Consider the following 18,666-nt stretch of genomic DNA (forward strand, 5'->3'; position numbering starts at 1 on the left):
CTCACACAAAGTTTCCAAGCAAGAAATTAGACTAGAACTGAGAAGTTTAAATTCCCTTTCCTGAATTTTATTTGGTAGGCAGACTCCTCATTATAAGTACTCACCTTTTTGTTGCCCCCATACAAAGAAAAAAGGATTATTATCTTCATTTTTCCTGTGAGGAAGTGAAGGCTTATGGATATGTGACTTGCCCAAGGTCATATAGCTCTAAAATCAGGAATCTGACTCTGCTGGTTCAAAACCCCAAAGTGTTTTTTACTTTACCATACGTACCTTTCTTAGAGGCAGCTAGGTGACTCAGTGGATAGTGCTTCCGGAGTCAGGAAGACCTGAGTTTAAATTCAGCCTAAGACACTTACTAGCCATGAGATCCTGGACAGGTCACTTAACCCTGATTGCCTCAGTTTCTCCAGCTGTAAAGTGGGAATAATAATAGCATGTACATCAAAGAGTTGTTTCAAACCTCAAATGAAATATTATTTGTAAAACATTGAGCACAGTGCATTTAGTAGGTGGTACATCATTGCTAATTCTCTGCCCCTGTCCTTACCTTGTATCCAAAGATGGATGATAAAGAAAACAAAAGGGCAGTTAGACGATATTTGTACCTACTAGGTCAAGGACTTAGATGTACCACATAGCACATTATCCACACTCAAAGAATAGAAATAAATAGAAATAGAAAAAAAGGCAGTGTATTAAAACAAGAAATAGGAATGAAGCCAATGGTTGATATAAATCAGGTATCAGATATGTAGAAGGAAGGAAAAAGGAAGGAAGGAAGGAAAAAGGGAAAAAGAGTTCCTAATTATCCTTAATTCCCTGGTACAGGTTTTAAGTTTGGGATTTTGTTTTATGTGTATGTGTGGTTTTCATTTTTCTCATTTATTTTTAAATTAGAAGGTTTGCAATTTCTCTTTTTCAGTGTTGTTTTGGTTTTTCAGTGTATTTGAGTGCTTTGAGGTGAGATTTTAGAAATCAGCAGATGTCCACTTGTGTCTGTAATAGTTTAGATACAATTTTACCTACTCTGAAAATCCTTGAAATAGTAACGGTTTTATGTCTCACCCCAAACTGCCAGCCTGCTTGTCCCCATTGAAAGACACAGAGTCTTGTGTAACTTTTTCCCAATCCAAGGAGAAGAGCATCCTAGAAAGAACACAGGAGTGGGCAGACTCCAGATTCCCGACCAGCAGAGTAGATTTGTCAGGTCCAATATTTGCCTTCCAGGATTCTCTCCAAGGGAATCTGTAAACAGCATCTGTGTTCCTGTTTAAAAAGAGGAATGAGGGTAGGGGCAAAAAAGTTACCCTAATTATTAAATTAATAAGTTAATCAAATAAACATTTCATGAAACTTAGAGAAGGGGGAACTCCTTATCTCTGTAGACATAAAATATTCTTCCCTAACTCTATACAATTTCCAGGAGTAGTAATAATAATGATGATAATAGTTGAAATTTGTTTAGCATTTTAGTGTTTAAAAAATGCTTTTAATGTATGATTTCATTTGATCCTCACACCAATCCTGTGAGGTAAGGACTGTTAGGATCCCATTTCACACATGAGGAAAATAAGCCTCGGAGAAACTAAATGAGTTGCCCAAGATCACACAACTACTAAATATGTGAATGTGGGGATTTGAACCAGGAGCTTCTTGACTCCAAGTCTAGTACTTGACCCACTGTGCCCCCTGTGCTCTATCCTCCGACACCCCTTTAGTGGCTGCTGGACCAAAAAGACTTAATTGTATATGGTCTGTCTTGTTAGATTCCTAAGTAGACTTGAGTGCTCAGCTCTTGGCTCACAGATCAGCCAGGATCTAAAGAAGCAGCCAGTGCTTTGAGGGGAGAATGGAGAGGTTCTCCTGTAGCCTGTATGGAGACTAAAGGAAATCTGACCCTTCTCATTCAGGGACCTAGCCCAGGGTGGAGTCCTTCATAGATCCCTATGAAATGACTAACCCCATTTAAAAACTCCTGTGCACAGGTATTATGGAAGAAATGACTATGATTAGAGCTAATTCTAAGGACTCAAAGTACACTTTCATGTACTGCCTTTTTAAAATTCATCATGGAAAGAAAGCTGCCAGCTTCTGAGAATTGCCCATTTACATAACTAGCTGACTAAAATGGGATATTAGATAATGTTACACAGCGGCTCACTCAATTTTAGCCTGTTTCCAGGATATGAGAGTAATCCAGAAGCCTTCAGACAGCATGTTGTGCAGTCCTCTGGCCTGAAGCCATCCCATCATGTTGTGTGAACCTGTCAGCACTCTCGAGCTAAGCAGATGTCAGGCCTGATCAGGATGAGGATGGGAGTCTTAGCTGCATACTAGAGCAAGTGAGGAGAGTCTTTCAGCAAATGACACACTTTCTTTGGTAACAAATAGCATCTCTTCTTGAGCATCACAACAGGGACATTGTGCCCGACAAAGGGGGAAGTGGAAGCAGGCAATCAAGCAGGATGTGGGTGGGGGGAGAAAGAAGAGGTCAGCTTTGATGCCATTCCTGGTCCTGCACCTAACCTGAGAAACCAGTTTTCCTCCTTGTCATAAGACTCCTTCCCAGCAAAACTGAACTCCCTACAGCCCACATCACCAGGGTTATTAGAAATGAGTGATCATGGAGTGGCTTGGCAACTGACATGTGGGATAGGGTGAACATCTCCCCTCAGTGGACATGATGCATCAAAGAAAGAATTTGTGTTTGTTTCTTTGTTTTGCAGCGTTCCTGTTCCTATAGTCAGTTTAGAGAAAATTCCTAACCTAGTGAAGGCAGACGGTGCCAATGTCAAAATGAACTCAACAACCACTACTCCTGTGACCTCTGCCACCTCTTCCTCTGCCGTGCCTACCCCACCTTTAGTTAAACCGGTGTTGATGTCCAAGCCAGTGCCACCATCACCAGAGAAGATATTGAATGGCAAAGGAATCGTATCTCCCTCAGTAGACAAGAAACACCAGAATGGCACCAAAAGCAACAAGCCTTACAAGAGACTTTCAGGTAGGTCCTAGCACCTTCCGGGTCTGGCAGCCTGCCGGCCCTCTCCCTGAGCTGAGCAGCCGCTACTCCAACTCCTATCAGCCCTGGTGCCTCCAAGCAAGGCCATTCTTCCTATTCCTATGAAAGGGGAGCTGCAGGTGGTATTGACCTACAAAAAGTCCCCCCTGGAAAGAGCATTCATTCACAAAATCCCAGCTTAAAGTGGCTTTAGTGTTATTGGGATCCGACTAAATCTGTATCTTTGCTTAAGTGCCCTCTCTTCCAGCCTAAATAACTGATGGAGGGGATTCCAGACACACAACAACATCAACAATTCCACATCATTTCCAGGGCCATTGTAGTAATCTAGTTCTGCACAGCCATTTTCTGCTGACAGACGGGCTCATTGACTCACTCTAGTAACTTTCAACAGTGGCTTAGGAAAGCTCTCAATGACATTTCTCAAAGGGCTCAGCGGAGATTAGGAATGGTCATGCCACTAGGTTTCAAAGAAGGAAATTCAGCCTCTGCCCTTTTTCATGGTAGGTTTCCAAGTTCATTCTGGGTTTTCCTGCTCTGGCTTCCGCCACGTGATTGGTTCAGTGTTCTCTTTTTTAAAAGCCCAAGCCAGAGCTGTTGACAGTGGCTTTTGTCATTGGGATTGGCTTCAGTGCCCCTGAGAACAGTCACTTGAGCAACCCTGCCTGGCCACCCCTGAGTTAGTTCCCTGGAGGACTGAGTGATCTCTCTCAATGTTTTGTTTTGTTTCGTTTTGTTTTACAGTAGGATTCCCCATGTGAATGGGGCATTGGTTTAGATTTGTCAGCCCAAGTGGCATAAGAAGACAGTGTGGGTGCAAGACTCATTGACAACATGCTAAAAGAAAGACCCACACTGGGGTGAAGAATAGTGGGGCGGGGGAGAGTAGAAAATAATATCTGTAGTAGAGATGCAACTAAAAATAAGACTTCAGACCCAGACTTCAGAGAAAGTTAGTGAATCAAGTTTCACAGCCTTAAATGCTCAGCATGTCCTATTCATTGGCATGGCAAAGTTCGGGGTCAGGGACTCGTTTTCTTATTGTGCCTCCATGCCCATGGCTGTTCTCCTGAATGGGAATTTGCAGCTTTGTCTCCCAGAAGTGAATGGGAAGATTTTTTTTTTAAATAGTGCGATGTAAACATGATCTATCCAAAGGCATTCACTTCCTTTTCTATGACAAATATGTGATCTTGAGCACCAGTCTGCCATTGGGGGGAAGGGGAAGGGAAGAAAGGCTGTTGTCATTGGTTTGGTTTTCATTTTGGTTTTGGATGGTGTATATTTTTTTTAATCTCTCTGCCTTTCTTCCTTTTTTTTCCACCTCTCTTTAACACTTGGCAGCCATCTTTCTGTCCCTGCCTGAATGGCCCAGCTCCAAATCCAAAGCAATGTGAGGTGTTTGCTGTGGGGGGGAGGGGGGGAGGATGGGGGAGGGCTCCATGCCAGGGTAGGCTGAGTGCCTTCCACCAAGGCTTCTTTCTTAATGACTTGAGAGCAGCTCACAAGGAAAGCGGTACCCCTAGTGATAACTGTTTTCAGCCCTTAAAAATGAAGCAAAAATAAAAGGCACTTTGGCAGAAACCTGCTGGGGAATTTGGCTTAGGACTAAAGGCTGTTTTATTCACACCCCTCCTCCACCCCCACCCCACCCCCCACTTCCATCTCCATTTCTTTAAAATGGAACACTTCCATTCATTAGTTTCAGACTTTGTACCAGCAGCCATCCAGACAGATTTTTAGAGGCTGAGCAAAATCTGCTCAGTTTACAACTATCCCCCCCAACACCAGTGCCCTTCCCCCACCCCCAGTCCATTATAGAAACCATCCAGACTCTCCATTAAGTTGATTTATCCCATATTCAGTTTCTACCCACACAGATAACACCACCACCACCATCCACGTCCTGGGGAGTATTTGTTGTGATCATTTTCAAAATAATAGCTAAATTTATATAGGACTTTGAGGTTTGTTAATCATTTACATACGTTATCTCATTTGATCCTTAGCAGGGTAAAATTGGTTCTGCAGCTATCCCAACTTACACATGAGGAAACTAAGGCTAAGAAAAGTTAAGTGACATGCCTAGGGTCACATAGATAGTATGTGTCTGAAGCAGGCCTTCGTTACTTCATTCCTGTTCTCTTTTCCCTACACCTATGTCATAGCATATTGGGTCCAAATTCTTCATTTTGTAGATATGAAAATTGGGAGGAAAAGAGACCAAGTGACTCTTCCGACTCCTAATGAGTCAGTTTGCTGTTCTTTCCACTGCCTCACCTGGGAGCTTAACCTGTTTCAAGGTGGCTTCAAGGATGAGGCAAAGCCCTCAAATGGCATAAACCATCAGAAGGGAACAATCCTAGAATTTTTGAGCTAGAAAGAGCTTTGAATGTCATCTAGAGCAGCCTTCTTAATTTGATAAATGAGGACATTTAGGTGAAGAAATTAAATGACTTGCCCTGGAGTCCTACAGCTGGTTCAGCTAAGACAGACTAGGACTCAGCACATGTAGCCCAAGGTTCTTTCAATGACCCTACATTGTCCCTCTTACATAACACAGCAAGTTTAAAACTGCATCTGAAGAAACCCACAGGAAGTTTCGGAGAAGCTTCCCAGGCCCCACTCTCCAAGAAAGCCAGGAAAATTAATTGAATGATGGGTTACATTGGGATAGTGCAGGCTTCCAGGGATGAGGAGGATTTAGTTCTATTGTACAGAGCACATCTGCAATGTTGTGTTGTTCCCTCGGAGCCACATTTAGGAAGGACATGGAGAATTGGAAGTGTCCAGTGGAGGGCAACCAGATGGTCATAGGATCATGGATAGAGCTAGAGCTATAAACAGGCCTCAGGGCCTTCAGTCCAATGCTCCAGTAATCTTATAGATAAGGAAACTGAGGTTCTGGAAGGTTGCACGACTTACTTGATGTCATGTAAGGAGTGTCACAGGTGGGATTTGAACTCAGTGTTAAAGGGTTTCAAGTTCATACCATAAAAGAAATCAATTGAAGAAACTGTGGCTATTTAGCTTAAAGAAAACTCATGATCACTGTCTTCAAATATTTGAAGGGTTTTCATAAGAAAGAGGGATGAGACTTCACTCTGCTTAGCACTAGAGTACAGAACTAGGAACAAAGAGTAGAAGTCACAGAGGCATGTTTAGATTTAATGTCAGGAAAAACTTCCTTAAAATAGAGCAATCCAAATATGGGATCTTGGACAAAGTGGATTCTTCCCCTCTTTGGAGGCCCTGAAGCAGTGACTCTATGGCCACATGCTCAGTATATTATAGAAGGTTTATTTTTTCCCCCAGTTGAACTAAATGGCCACTGAAGTGCCTTCTAGTGCTGAAATTCAATGATCCTGTGATTCCTGCTGAACAGGATTCAGTGGAAGAAATTTAGAGTGGACACCATGGAAATGTCACATATCCCAGAAGGCATGAATATTTCAGAGAAATTGGCAAGTCAAACTTGTCCCTTTTTATGTAGGTGGTGCTTGTTACAAAATATGAAAAGGAAACTACCTACCAAGTCAAGTCAATAGCAGGCTACTGTGTTTGTCCTTCATTTTCAAAGGGAAATAATGACATGACTTGCAGTTGACTTTGATTTGAGGGAGGGAGGGCTCTTTAGGGATACCAGCCTCACTTTCTCCTCCTGAGCCATCTGGATCAGGTAACCAGATATTCATCAGGACGACTGGAGATGGCCCAGGATGCACTGGGAGACCCTGACCTTTTAGACTCAAGTCAGTAGCCACAACAGCAGTGATAGCTGACATTTATAAAGAACTTTAAGGTTTGCAAAGCGCTTTACAAATAGTACTGAATTTTATTCTCACAACCACCCTGGGAAGCAGGTACTATTATTATACCCCATTTTGCAGAAGAAGAAACTATGGCAGATGGAGATGGCTTGCTTGGGTAGTGCAGCTAGTGTTGACCTGACTCCAGGTCTGATACTTTCTCCATTGTGCCAACTAGCTGCCTCTAAACATTTAACCAGCATTTATTAAGTGCCTGCTGTGTGCCAGGAACATTGGAGACAAAAAGGCAAAAACAGCCCTTGCCTTCAAGGACCTCAGAATTAAATCCAGGCTAGAACATGTAAACAGCTATGTACAAACAAGATATAGAAAGGCTACATTGGAGATAATCTACAGAGGGAAGGCATTAGCATTTAAGGAGGAATAGGAAAGGTGGGATTTTAGCTGGGACTTGGAGGAAGCCATTAGGTGGAGAGCATTCCACGGCGTGAAGGCGGCATGGAGGACCGCCAGAGAAAGGCATTAAGTGAGGAGGTGAACACCTCGTACAAGGAATAACCAAGACATTATTAAATTGTAGAGTATGTGGACAGAAATAAGATGTAAGAAGAATGGAAAGGTAGGAAGCCAGCCAGTTTGTAAAGGGCTTAAAAATCAAACAGAGGATTTTAATTTTATCCTGGAGGCAATAGGGAGCCATCTTTTCCTTGGGTCTGTCTTCTGTCATCCAGGGACCTCAAGCACAATAGCAAACCTGGACCCATTTGTAAATGGCTTTAGGACTCTCCTCTTCCCACATCTTCCAGGAGTCCCACCCACACATGAAAAGTTAGCCATCCAAGGCTGCTCTTTATAATTCCTTTTGTGGAGCAACAGCACCCCAGGGAGGTTCTCCAAAAGGTATGGAGAGTACACTTGAACCTTGGACCTCCAAAGGGTTGTCCCTACCAATCCCTGAACCTATTAGCTATCTTTCACGTTCTGAAAGGTGAAAAGCTGAGTTGAGCTCAGGTTATACCTTAGCCATAAATTCTGAAAGTCAAAAGATGTGTAGGCAGCAAGAAAGGGTTTTGGTGGTCCCGGAAGGGGTAATGGTCTACCAAAAAGATTAAACATAAGGCAGGCATTCCTAGGAGTGCTTAGCATGACCGCTCAGCATTGACATTGAGACAGAACAGTTTGCAGGAGTCTGTGAAAGCTAACCCTGTCTTTCTTCCATCTCTCCAACTAATCAAAACGGAACTTGCTGCCCTGTCTTGATAAAAACAACTGCAGATAAGTGTTTAGGAGGTGTCTGCCCACTCGTGACCCACAACTTTGGTCTGACTCCTTTACATACATACGTACATACATTCATACATACATTCATTCCCTTGCCTCTTGCCTGGGATGCTGCCAGAATCATGCCCTGGACAGAAAGGATTGAGTGGTTTTTCTTGTTCTTTTTTTTTGTTTTTGTTTTTCTATGATAGCTCAGATTCTGATGGGGAGACATTAGCCTCACTGAATAGGGAGCTGACCTCAGAGTCAGAAAGACCTAGACTCAACTTCCACCCCTGATGTATACCAGCTGTGCAATTCAGAGCAAGTTACTTAACCTCTCAGTTCCCCAGGCAACCTCTCTGAGACTCTTAAATTGCCTGACCTGCATTGGTAGAGGGAGTATTCTCCACTGGGAGTTCCCTATACTGAAGAAATCACAGGTCTGGTTTAAAATTATTCTGATGGCAAGCCTTGCTACAGGGGAAGGTTTTTGCAAGACAAAAGAGACACAGGGAAGAGGATATTTCGAAGGAACGTTCTCTAGTTAAATATAAGCTATAGCAGGTAAAAAGAGATTAGAGTTTCAAATGTAGAATAGCTCAGTAAAAATTGACCTCTCACTCCTCTGGTGACCCTTCTTGATTTGTTAATAATTTGCCTTTATTTTTGATCTCACAATTTTAAATCACACATGATGTGCTGGCACCACACCCTTTCCTTGTCTTCCCTGAGAGCCCTTTGTCCTGTGTCTGTCCATGGTGGCAGGTCTTACAGACTCTCTGGATTCAAAGGGAAATATGTCACTTTCCTCTAAGTGTTTCTCAAAGGGGAAAAAAAAGGTAAAAGCATTTTATCTACTGTGCATTTTTTTTTAAAATGTAGTCTTGATGCCAAATCCTTTTTAGTTTCCTTTTTCTTTCTTATTTTTTTTTGTTTGTTTTTTTAAACCAGAGAGAGAATTTGACCCAAATAAACACTGTGGAGTATTGGATCCTGAGACAAAGAAACCTTGCACAAGATCACTCACCTGCAAGGTATTTCTCTTTCCATAAAACAATACTTCCTGCTCTTGCTGGGGCCGGTTGTCGAAATGTTTGCATGTCACTCTGCACGCGGCAGGGTGTGGAACTTCGACACGACCCCTGGCTGTTCTTTGTAGGGAAATGCTTTCTTCTCTTTCAGCAGAGCAGAGTGCCTGCCTCTAGCAGGCTGGCATTTTAAGGGAAAAAAATAGGCTTCCCTTGTCACTTGTGAGGCCAGACACTAAATCGTATTTATAGGCACTCACAGGCACTGTTCTAAACCCTGCTCCATTCTTATGTATGCAGCAGCAGCCGCACTGCTGAGAGCAAACCCTGTAGTAAAGATGATGTGCCTTGCCTCAAATGCAGCAACACCTGGGCTGCCAATGGAATAGCTGACCGAAAGCACTGTTATTGGTCAACCAAAAGCCCCACTTAGCATCCTGAATGGAGAGAGGAGCTCTTCCCCTTCTCTGTATTGGGGCTCTGTTGTATTGGGACAGTAAGTCAGCCTGCCTTTGCCATGAATTATGGTGTATATCTAGCTCCCTCATGTTGCTTTTTTCAGCAAAGTTGATTGGATGGTGTCCATTATGAAAGTTGTCATTTTATGCCATTTTTAGATAAAGCTTCCGCTTCTCAGCGATATACATATTGGGCACAGTTTAACCTAGCACTTGGCGTACTGGTTGCATCTTTATAACCACAGAAAGCCGTTGCCTGAAAGTTGACTTTTCAGCATCTCTTAATTTCTTTGAATTGCAATTTCAGAAATAGAGGGAATGGGGAAGCAGGTGTACATGCTGACCAAAGAAGCTGCTCTTTTGATCCTCCTTTTCTTTTAGACACATTCACTTAATCATCGAAGGGCAGTCCCAGGCCGGAAGAAGCAATTTGACATTCTTCTGGCTGAACACAAAGCTCGGTCCAGGGAAAAAGAAGTCTCTAAAGACAAAGAACATCTCCCATCATCAACAAGGGAAATACATCAGAACCAACCTATACCACCACAAGACTCTCTTTTGGGATCTTCAGTGAACTCTGGTCCAGAACTGAAAGTAGCATCTCCTGCAAAATCCAGACCACCTAATTCTGTACTTCCTAGGTAAGCCTCCACCTTGGGAATAGTCTTTGTCATGCTCTGGGTCTGTGGTAGTGTTTCTTTTGGCACAGGATTTGGTATCACATTGCATTTGTCTCAGTGTAGTAAGACACAATCCATTAGGGTTTGTGTTTCCTTGTACCAGATGGAAGTAGACACCTGGGAGGATGCTGTATCAGTCACTAGTTATTTATCTAGTCATCTGCTGGTTGTCATCTTTGTTATAGATGGCAGAAGAGAGAATAAAACAAATGCTAAACAAATGAATTGTGAGAACGTCCTTTAGACCAGAAGTGTCAAACTCAGTCTTCAGGTGGCTCGGCCTGCAAAACTCCCCAGTGAGGCAGGATCCAGATTAAAATGTAATAGGGAAATGTTGAACAAAAAAAATGAAAATAGAATATAACATGTGTAATGTTAATTTGTGGTTTTCTAAGTCAATATGCAACCTCCAGAGATCTGTTTCTATTTGAGTTTGATACTGCTTCTTTAGACCAATCAGTATATAGTGTACCTAGGCCATTTCAGATTAGCATCAATTAACTGCATTTCTTGAAGTCTTTGGGACTTTCCCAGAAGCAAGCTGAAATGAAAACTAGGAGAGCAGAAGATGTTCTTCTCTCACTTCTTTTCACACAGAGGAATCTGTTCCTTCTCTCAATTCATTGCTCTTGGAAACAATTAAATCACTTTGGTTGGGCTCCATTTTGCCGTCTTGAACAGAAATGAGAGAACAGGATATACAGAATTAAAACTCATTTGGATTTTCAAGCAGTTAAAGATCTACATTTTTTTTGTGTGTTGAGAAATCAAGAGCTATTTTGAGTATTAAAGTGATTTCTAGTTATAAAAGTGACTAGATAACATACTATGCTCATGGGGGCTTGTGTCCAGCAAGTAAATGAGTATAAAGTGAGTTCAATGAGAAGTACAGAAGGTTGTGTTTGTTTGTTTGTTTGTTTGTTTGTTTGTTTGTTTGTTTTCAAAAAGGTGGGGAAACTAGAAAAAAAACATTTTCCAACAATTAATTGTTAAACAATCAACAACCCGTTTATATCACTTCTCTTGTTTTGGAGCTTGTATTTAGTCCACTGTGATTGGTAGAGTGAGTCCCTCTGTCTGAATGGGAAAATGTAATACTGGCCTAAGACTCTGGATGTAGTGGAGTCCACAGTGGCACCAATTTGGTTCAGGCCCACATTGTCATTATTGTAGTCAGCAGCAGTGGCAGCTCTCTGTTTGTATGGCATTATCTAAGAGTCTCTTTCTTTGCTATCATTTTATTATGTTCCCTACCATAAACCTGGAAGTTATCTGGTCTTATTGTCACTCTTTCACAATGAGAAAACTGTTTCACACTTTCAGGTTGGGTACTAACTAGTCTTATCTCTCCCTCTCCATACTCCAAATTGTCTACTTGTATGCCTATTTCTATAGCACTCTTCCAAGAAGAAAAACTTGAGCTCGTACTCAGTCCTTAGGCTCATCATGAGCATGTGTGCTCATGTGTGTATACATATGAATGTCTGTATCTGTGTGCAGTGTCTTCTTTCTTCATTTTTCATTGTATTGTCAAAGAAGCGTGTGTCTTTGAGGAAACTGCATGTGTTCATGCTCTCTTAGTCTAGTGACTTTGGGGAGTAAGTAGATATGGCCAAGATGGTTCAAGGGGATGGGAAATGGGCATATCATTGGAAATGCAGGGATAATTAGTACCTTTCCAACGTTAGTAATGTCGTTTTTAAAAGCTCTTTTCAAAGTTAACATAGGCAAGAAAAACACTGACCCAAATTTGTTACAGAGTTCATGGGAATCAAGGTTTCCTGTAAATGTTCAAAGTTGTGAACAGAGATGTTACATAAGCCAAGAAGACTAAGCATACACCATACATAAAGAGAGTTTGGTATTGTAATCAAGTAAAACTTAACAAGTGATCTGATGCTTATTAATGATTGGTATAGTAGTAGTTATGTCACGTCTTATGTGAATGCTAAGTAATTCTGATAAATGTAAGTAATCAGTTTTACTTTTATATAGCTAAGGTTTTTTTTAATTTTGTCTTCTCTTCATTAATTCTGTGGTATCTATAAATAGCACGAGTATTGTTGATTTTCCCTGATTTCATGTACCATTTTCCTAGTTATTACCAGCGTCTTGCCACAGTTTCTGCCTTGAGTCCTTCAGCACCAAGGACAGCTAGAGATAACTTTCTTCCTAGTGTGGAAAAGAAAGTTCTAAATTATTTTTTCCACTTGAGACCTCTTCAGCACTTTTTAAACTGTGGGTCCTGACCCTACAGTTTAAGAAGCACTGTAGAGTCTAAGCTATGATCTTCAAATGCTTCTTAGGTTTAGGGCACAAAGGAAAGCAGTCTTTAAGAATTAACTCTCTATGAACTATTAAACCCAATTTGAGAGCAAGACTGATAGTCCTACCTGCTGAACACTTGGATTTGCCTTCTACATGGGATGATCTCTAACTGGTGAACCCATGAGTCCATTCTCACCAGATACTGGGGATTCCCCTAAACCAATACTGCTGTAAAGAGGCAGCTCTCCTGTTAATTAGCTGTTTCCTCAGTCAAGGCATTTCTCTCTCTCTCTCTCTCTCTCTCTCTCTCTCTCTCTCTCTCTCTCTCTCTCTCTCTCTCTCCCTCTCCCTCTCTCTCTCCTTACCTCCCTATCCCTCTCATTTTCAATTTTCTGTTCTTTTAATGTAAAATGATAATCCTTGCCTTTCCTACTTCACACAATTGTTGTATCAAATAAATTATGAGTGTAGAAGTGTGATATAAGAGTGAAAAGGAATGGTGATAATGATTGCGCATCAATAGTGATAGGTAGAATAATGGATTGAGAATCGGGCCTGGAGTTAGGAATATCTGAGTTCAAATCCCTCCTCAGATATTTACTAGCTGTGTAACCTTGAACAAGTCACTAAACTTTTTCATGCCTCAGTTTCCTCAGCTGTAAAATGAGGACAGTAATAGCATCCATCTCTGAAGGTTGTTGTGAGGATCAGATGAGATATTTATATTTATGAAGGACTTCGTACAGTGCCTTGCACATATATAAACGCTAGCTGTCATTATTACCATATTACATATATGCACTCATCTATCTCTTGTTGATTTCAAGGGTGCTAATAAGGAAATATAGGTCTTAACAAAATTATCAAGGACCTATGAGATAGAATTTGACCCTAAATCTTCCTGACTTGAAGTCCAACATTCTTTCCCCTGTCCTCTGCTGCCATCTGCCACTTTATTACCTGTATGACCCTGTGCAACTCTTAACCTGTCTGGACCTCTTCATCTGTGCTGTGAGGAAATTGGTCTGCATGACCTCTCCAGTCCCTTCCAACTCTAAGTCTGTGATTCTATGAACATTCGTATCACATTTCCTTTCCCTCCTTTTCTCTCAGTTTTGGGAGCTCCAGATCAAGAAGGGGAAGCTGCTTTTCTCCAGGTTTCCATGAATCAAGCTGAACAAAGTAGTAAGATCAAATTTGCCTTCCAGACTGGAATAGGCTGGTGGAGGTAAATGGTAGTGAGATAGAAGCTAAAGTGTATGACTTCTTCACCAACTTCCCCAGGCCAAGACCCTTGCCACTGTACCCCTTGAGCTCTGCCTCATCTGATATATAAGTTGACTGGAAATATCCCCTTTTTAGCTATAGGACTCTGCCTTGGTCTCTGTTATAAAAGGAGAACTAGCAGGATGTTGGTTAGGGAGCATTCTGTACCTAGCAAGAATCTTTATCACCTGCTCCCCCTGAAAGGAATATACCTAAGAAAAGAAAAAGGCATGGTTTCTGATTTTCTCTCCCTATATGCAGACCATTTACATGCAGGAGAACACATATGAGAATATACTCACTGCCTCTATTAGCTTTGTTCCACTTCAGAACAGAAGTAGTGCCACTGAGTAAATAAAAGGACTTAAAAAGAAAAATCTTATGTACTTCACGGTTCACTTGTAGACTTTTGTGTCATCATGAGATGGCTACATCACAATTTGTTATTAAAGCATCTCCCACAAAGTTTAATTCCATGCTTTGCTAAAGCTCTCAAGGCACAGGGGGATGAGGAATTTGAAGACATGCATCGCCTCCTCTCCCTATTTTCAGGGGCTAGTCCACTGCCATTGGTAAGGGGTCATGGTACTGGCAACTGCTCAGGCTCTGCCATTTTGGCTTGCCTCCAACACTGCCCATTTAACTACATCTGTGGCCTCTGAGAATATGGTTGACTTGTGAACGTTCTTCATGACCCCATGGACCATAGCACGTGTCCATGGGGTTTTCTTAGTAAAGACACTGCAATGGTTTACTCTTTCCTTCTCCAGTGGATTAAGGCAAACAGAGGTTAAGTGACTTGCCAGGGTCACACAGCCATTAAGTGTCTGAGGCTGGATTTGAACTCAGGTCTTCCTGACTCCAGGCCTGGTGCTCTATTTACTGAGCCACCTAGCTGCCTCAGCTTGTGAAGATGGCCTTTTGTAAATGTGGTGTTAGCAACAGCCCTTAGGTTATGTGCTGCTTTCCCCTCACTACCTCCTCCCCTCTACCTCTTAAAGTCCTTCCTTTTCCTGAATCCTCAGCTCAAGTTCCACCTCCTCCATGAGGCCCTTCCTTACCCTGGAGCTGCCAGTTCCCTCCTCCCACCCAAACCCCTTCTTTCCTGTAGACCTCTCTATGTACATGTTGCTTCTTCCAGTAGATTGTGAGTTCCTTGAGGGCAGGTATTAGATTTCTTATCCCTAAGACCTGACAGAGTATAGGCACTGAATAAATTACTTATTGATTGAATTAGAAAGCTCTAGGGGCTTCTGGGCTCACCAGTGCTAAAACTGTAGGTCTTTGGTATTCACCAGCCTAGACTGGGAGGTTGTCAAGTAGCTCCATTTGAAACACAGTGGACTGGTCCAGAGAATCCTTGAACTCCTTTAGAAACCTTTTTTTCTAAAGCTTCTGTTTCTAGAGCTATATTTGACAAGTTCCACTTAAAGGCTGTTTTCTGGACCCTCCTGGCTTAAGAGTGATTACCAATAGTAACTGTTGCTGTTTCCCTCCCAGCCTGATTTATTTTTCTTTGCCTCATTAAAGGAGCCATCCTCTGAATACTTCTTAAACAGGCCTATTCACTGAATGAGTGTTACCTTACCCCAAGTGAGTACCAAATAGGCCTTGGCCTAAAGGGCCCAAGGTCTCCCATTGCATCCTGGGCCATCTCCAGTCATCCTGATGAATATCTGGTTGCTGGATCCAGATGGCTAGGGAGGGAAGTGAGGCTGGTGACCTTGCACAGCCCTTCCTCACTCAAAACAAGTCACGTGCAAGTCTTGTCATTATTTCTCTGATGGCATGGTCTTCTTTGGCAACAAAAGACAAACACAACTTCAAAGGATTACAGATATACAGCTGGAATGGACTTAGCAGGTCACCTGGTCCAGTCTCTGCCATTTTACAGATGACAAAACTGAGGCCCAGGGAGTTTTAGTGTCCTGCCCAAAGTCACACAAGCAATCCTCAAAGGTAGGGTTTGAACTGAGGTCCTCTGACTCGCAAAGCCAGCACTCCTTCCACTGTAATCATATAGCATCCCCATGCTTTGCAGCTGACCGTTCTGTTTACCCTCAGCCATATGCAAGTAAATAAAAGTTTTGTGGTTGGGGAGTTTCAGGAAGACTAATGGAGTGATATATTTCCTTGTCCTAGTCCTTTTTGCTCCCAGTGTAATAGAGGTTTTTCCTACTCATGGAGAAAGTGATGCTGGTTAATCATAATCAGGCCAAAGTATTTCTTGTAGTAAGCCTGAAAGACCCTGAGTAGCTTTTCTTTTAAAGCAACTATCTTTTGGCAGCTCTGATTTAGAATCAGGCCCATGGGGGCCAGGTCAGATTTCAAAGCAACCAGAAATTAGTGGTAAAAATGAAAGGGAAAGGATGCAAATGAACAGTATTAGCATTCTCTTGTGAATTGAAGGGACAACCATCAAAGCAGAAGGGAAAAAAAAAACAGAGCAAGAATTCCACTCTCAAGAGCTTCTTGCCTCCTTCCATCTCTCCTTTCCCTCTTTAGCCATCTGGTGAAAGAGTGGTAAGGAGATGGTCACTAATTGAATATATCTTCCTTTAAAAAACAAAAAACACACCAAACTTTTACTAAGATAGTTGGATCTGCTGTTGCTTTGGAAGAATCTGGCGCTATGCAGAACTTGCTATGGCCCTTGGGAGGGTGGGGTTTGTTAAACAAGTTTACCTATAATCCAGATTGGAATGACTTTTATTTGTTTTAATGAATTTTTTGACTAAAGCATGCCACTGAGCAGATCTTATTATGCAGAACTATTTATGCTCATTAAGTAAGCAACAGTTAAGTGATGTGGGACTTGATACTTTAAAAGACATTTGGTTACCTAATAGGAGCTAGTAGTAGTAGCATCCTCTGAGAGGCAAGGTTTTTTTCCTGCCAACATAATATCAGTATCATAAAATAAGAGTTTAGCAGCAAAGAGGATGCTGGGAGGGGAGGAGATGTCTTTCTTGTTCATTTGTTTCATTTTCAATGTATTCTTCCACTTAGTCTTGTTCTCAGTTCCCCACCAGGAGCTCCATAGACCAATGAAACCATTGGTCCAGGTTTTATCCCCTAAAATGCAAATAAAATACTCCATAGGACATGAAATCAATTTTATAAGATGTTTGTTCTCCATAGATTCAGTTAATAATTCACATGGATGACAGGTCTGGTTATCATTGTCTGAAGTTGGAAAACAAACTTCCTTTAAAATTAATTTCTTGTCATATGAAGTATTTTATTTGCATATTAGGAGATAAGGATTACACCAGTGATTTCATTGGTCTGTGAAGCTCCTGATGACAGACTTTCTCTTCCAATGAAGTTTGTCACCTTTTCTGTAACTTATAGTTTTAGAAGAAGAGAGGTTTTTAACCTGGGATCCACAGGACCCAAAAGGGTCAATAGATAGATTCCAGGAGGTCCATAAACTTGGATGGGAAAAAATTACATCTTTATTTTCATCCTTGAATTGAAATTCAGCATTTCCTTCAACTACATGCATATTTGAAATTATTCTAAGGTCTATAAGCTTCATCAGACTGCCAGATGAGTCTATAACCCCCTAGAGGACTCAGTAGATTAAGTGACTTGCCTAGGGTCACACAGCCAATATCTGGCAGAGATGAGACTTGAACTCAGGTTTTCCTGGCCCCAAGGCCAGCTCTCTGTCCACTACACCATGCATCTCTCTTGGCTTCTTCTGTGATATTTTTTTACCTTTTTCATGCATTATGCCCCCAAACCAGTGACTTTAAGCTGGAGTCCAAGATTGAGGGGTCTGAAAACCTAGAATTGATGTCACTGACTCATGATGTCTCTCCAGATCAGTCAGTTGTCTTCTCCAAGATTCAAGCTTTCCATGTACAGGTTGTTAGAAGCAGTCTGGTGTATTAGATTTGGGACATGGGTACAGAGCCTGCCCTGATGCACATTATATCTGTAAGACTGTGAGAAAAATCCCATAACCTCTCAGTGCCTCCAAGAAGCTCTCAGAAACTAAATTACAGAGCAGTTACTGATGTGTAGTAGTGGAGAGAGTTTCTACACTGGGAGTTCACTGTATGGATGCAATTAATCAACCAACCAAACCCCTCCCCCCAAAAAGTGGGGATGATGACATTTCCCATTACCTTCTCACTCTCTGATGTATTGTAAAGATTTATGAGGTGGTCTCTTAGAGAACCATCTTAACCAGCACAATGTACAACTATTTAGGCTTTTAAAATTGACTGAAATTGGGGATCTTAATAATGTTCTTATTGTTTAATTTCTCCTTTATTCCTTAGACCATCGTCTGCAAACAGCATAAATAGTACCACATCTTCAAATCACAGTGGTTATGCACCAGAATTGCCCCTGTCCTCAATCGGAGGAGATCTAGCCAGCCGGTTATCTAGCGATGAAGGGGAAATGGATGGCACGGAAGAGACCGAGAAGTTAGACTGTCATTATTCTTCGCATCATCCTCGACCTCTTGGGGTAGGTTTCTCTATGCCTCCTCCTCTCCTTTTTCTGCTATACTTCTCGAGTATTCAGCTCTCAGCATCACAAGGTTCACAGGCACAATGAGTCGCCAGTGACAGCAAGGGTTTTTGTGTTTGGGAGTGTGCTAGCCCTTAAGGTTGAATGGCTGCCATAAAAACACCCTTGAAAATCTCCTAAGAGAGATAAAGAGCTGCAGGCTGATTAAGATCCTTTAAATTGCTGAGTATTTGTGGTCCACCTTGAAGCAGTAACACTTGAGGAATGGTATTTATGTAAGTGCACTTGTACACTGAGCTCATGGCCTCATCTATCTAAAAACGGAGCTTCGGCTTTCAAGGGCCGCTCTCACCCATCTGCTCAGAGAACTGGCTGTTTTCGCAGTGCCCCAGCCTGGCTGCTCTAGTTACTTTTCTTCCC

General features: G+C 41.9%; 1 protein-coding gene across 8 annotated transcripts in view; it reads left to right on the top strand.

Annotated features, from left to right (window-relative positions):
• Positions 1-18,666, top strand: part of ATXN7L1 (ataxin 7 like 1) — a 269,784-nt gene that overhangs the window by 226,976 nt on the left and 24,142 nt on the right. For all 8 annotated transcript variants that reach the window (XM_072653089.1, XM_072653090.1, XM_072653097.1 and 5 more), the window contains 4 exons: positions 2,730-3,007; positions 9,010-9,092; positions 9,926-10,185; positions 18,051-18,243. In XM_072653089.1, the coding sequence (XP_072509190.1) occupies positions 2,730-3,007; positions 9,010-9,092; positions 9,926-10,185; positions 18,051-18,243 (814 nt within the window). The remainder of the gene's footprint in view (positions 1-2,729; positions 3,008-9,009; positions 9,093-9,925; positions 10,186-18,050; positions 18,244-18,666) is intronic.

The sequence above is a fragment of the Notamacropus eugenii genome, chromosome 3, assembly GCF_028372415.1.
Source record: "Notamacropus eugenii isolate mMacEug1 chromosome 3, mMacEug1.pri_v2, whole genome shotgun sequence".
Classification (NCBI taxonomy): Eukaryota; Metazoa; Chordata; class Mammalia; order Diprotodontia; family Macropodidae; genus Notamacropus; species Notamacropus eugenii.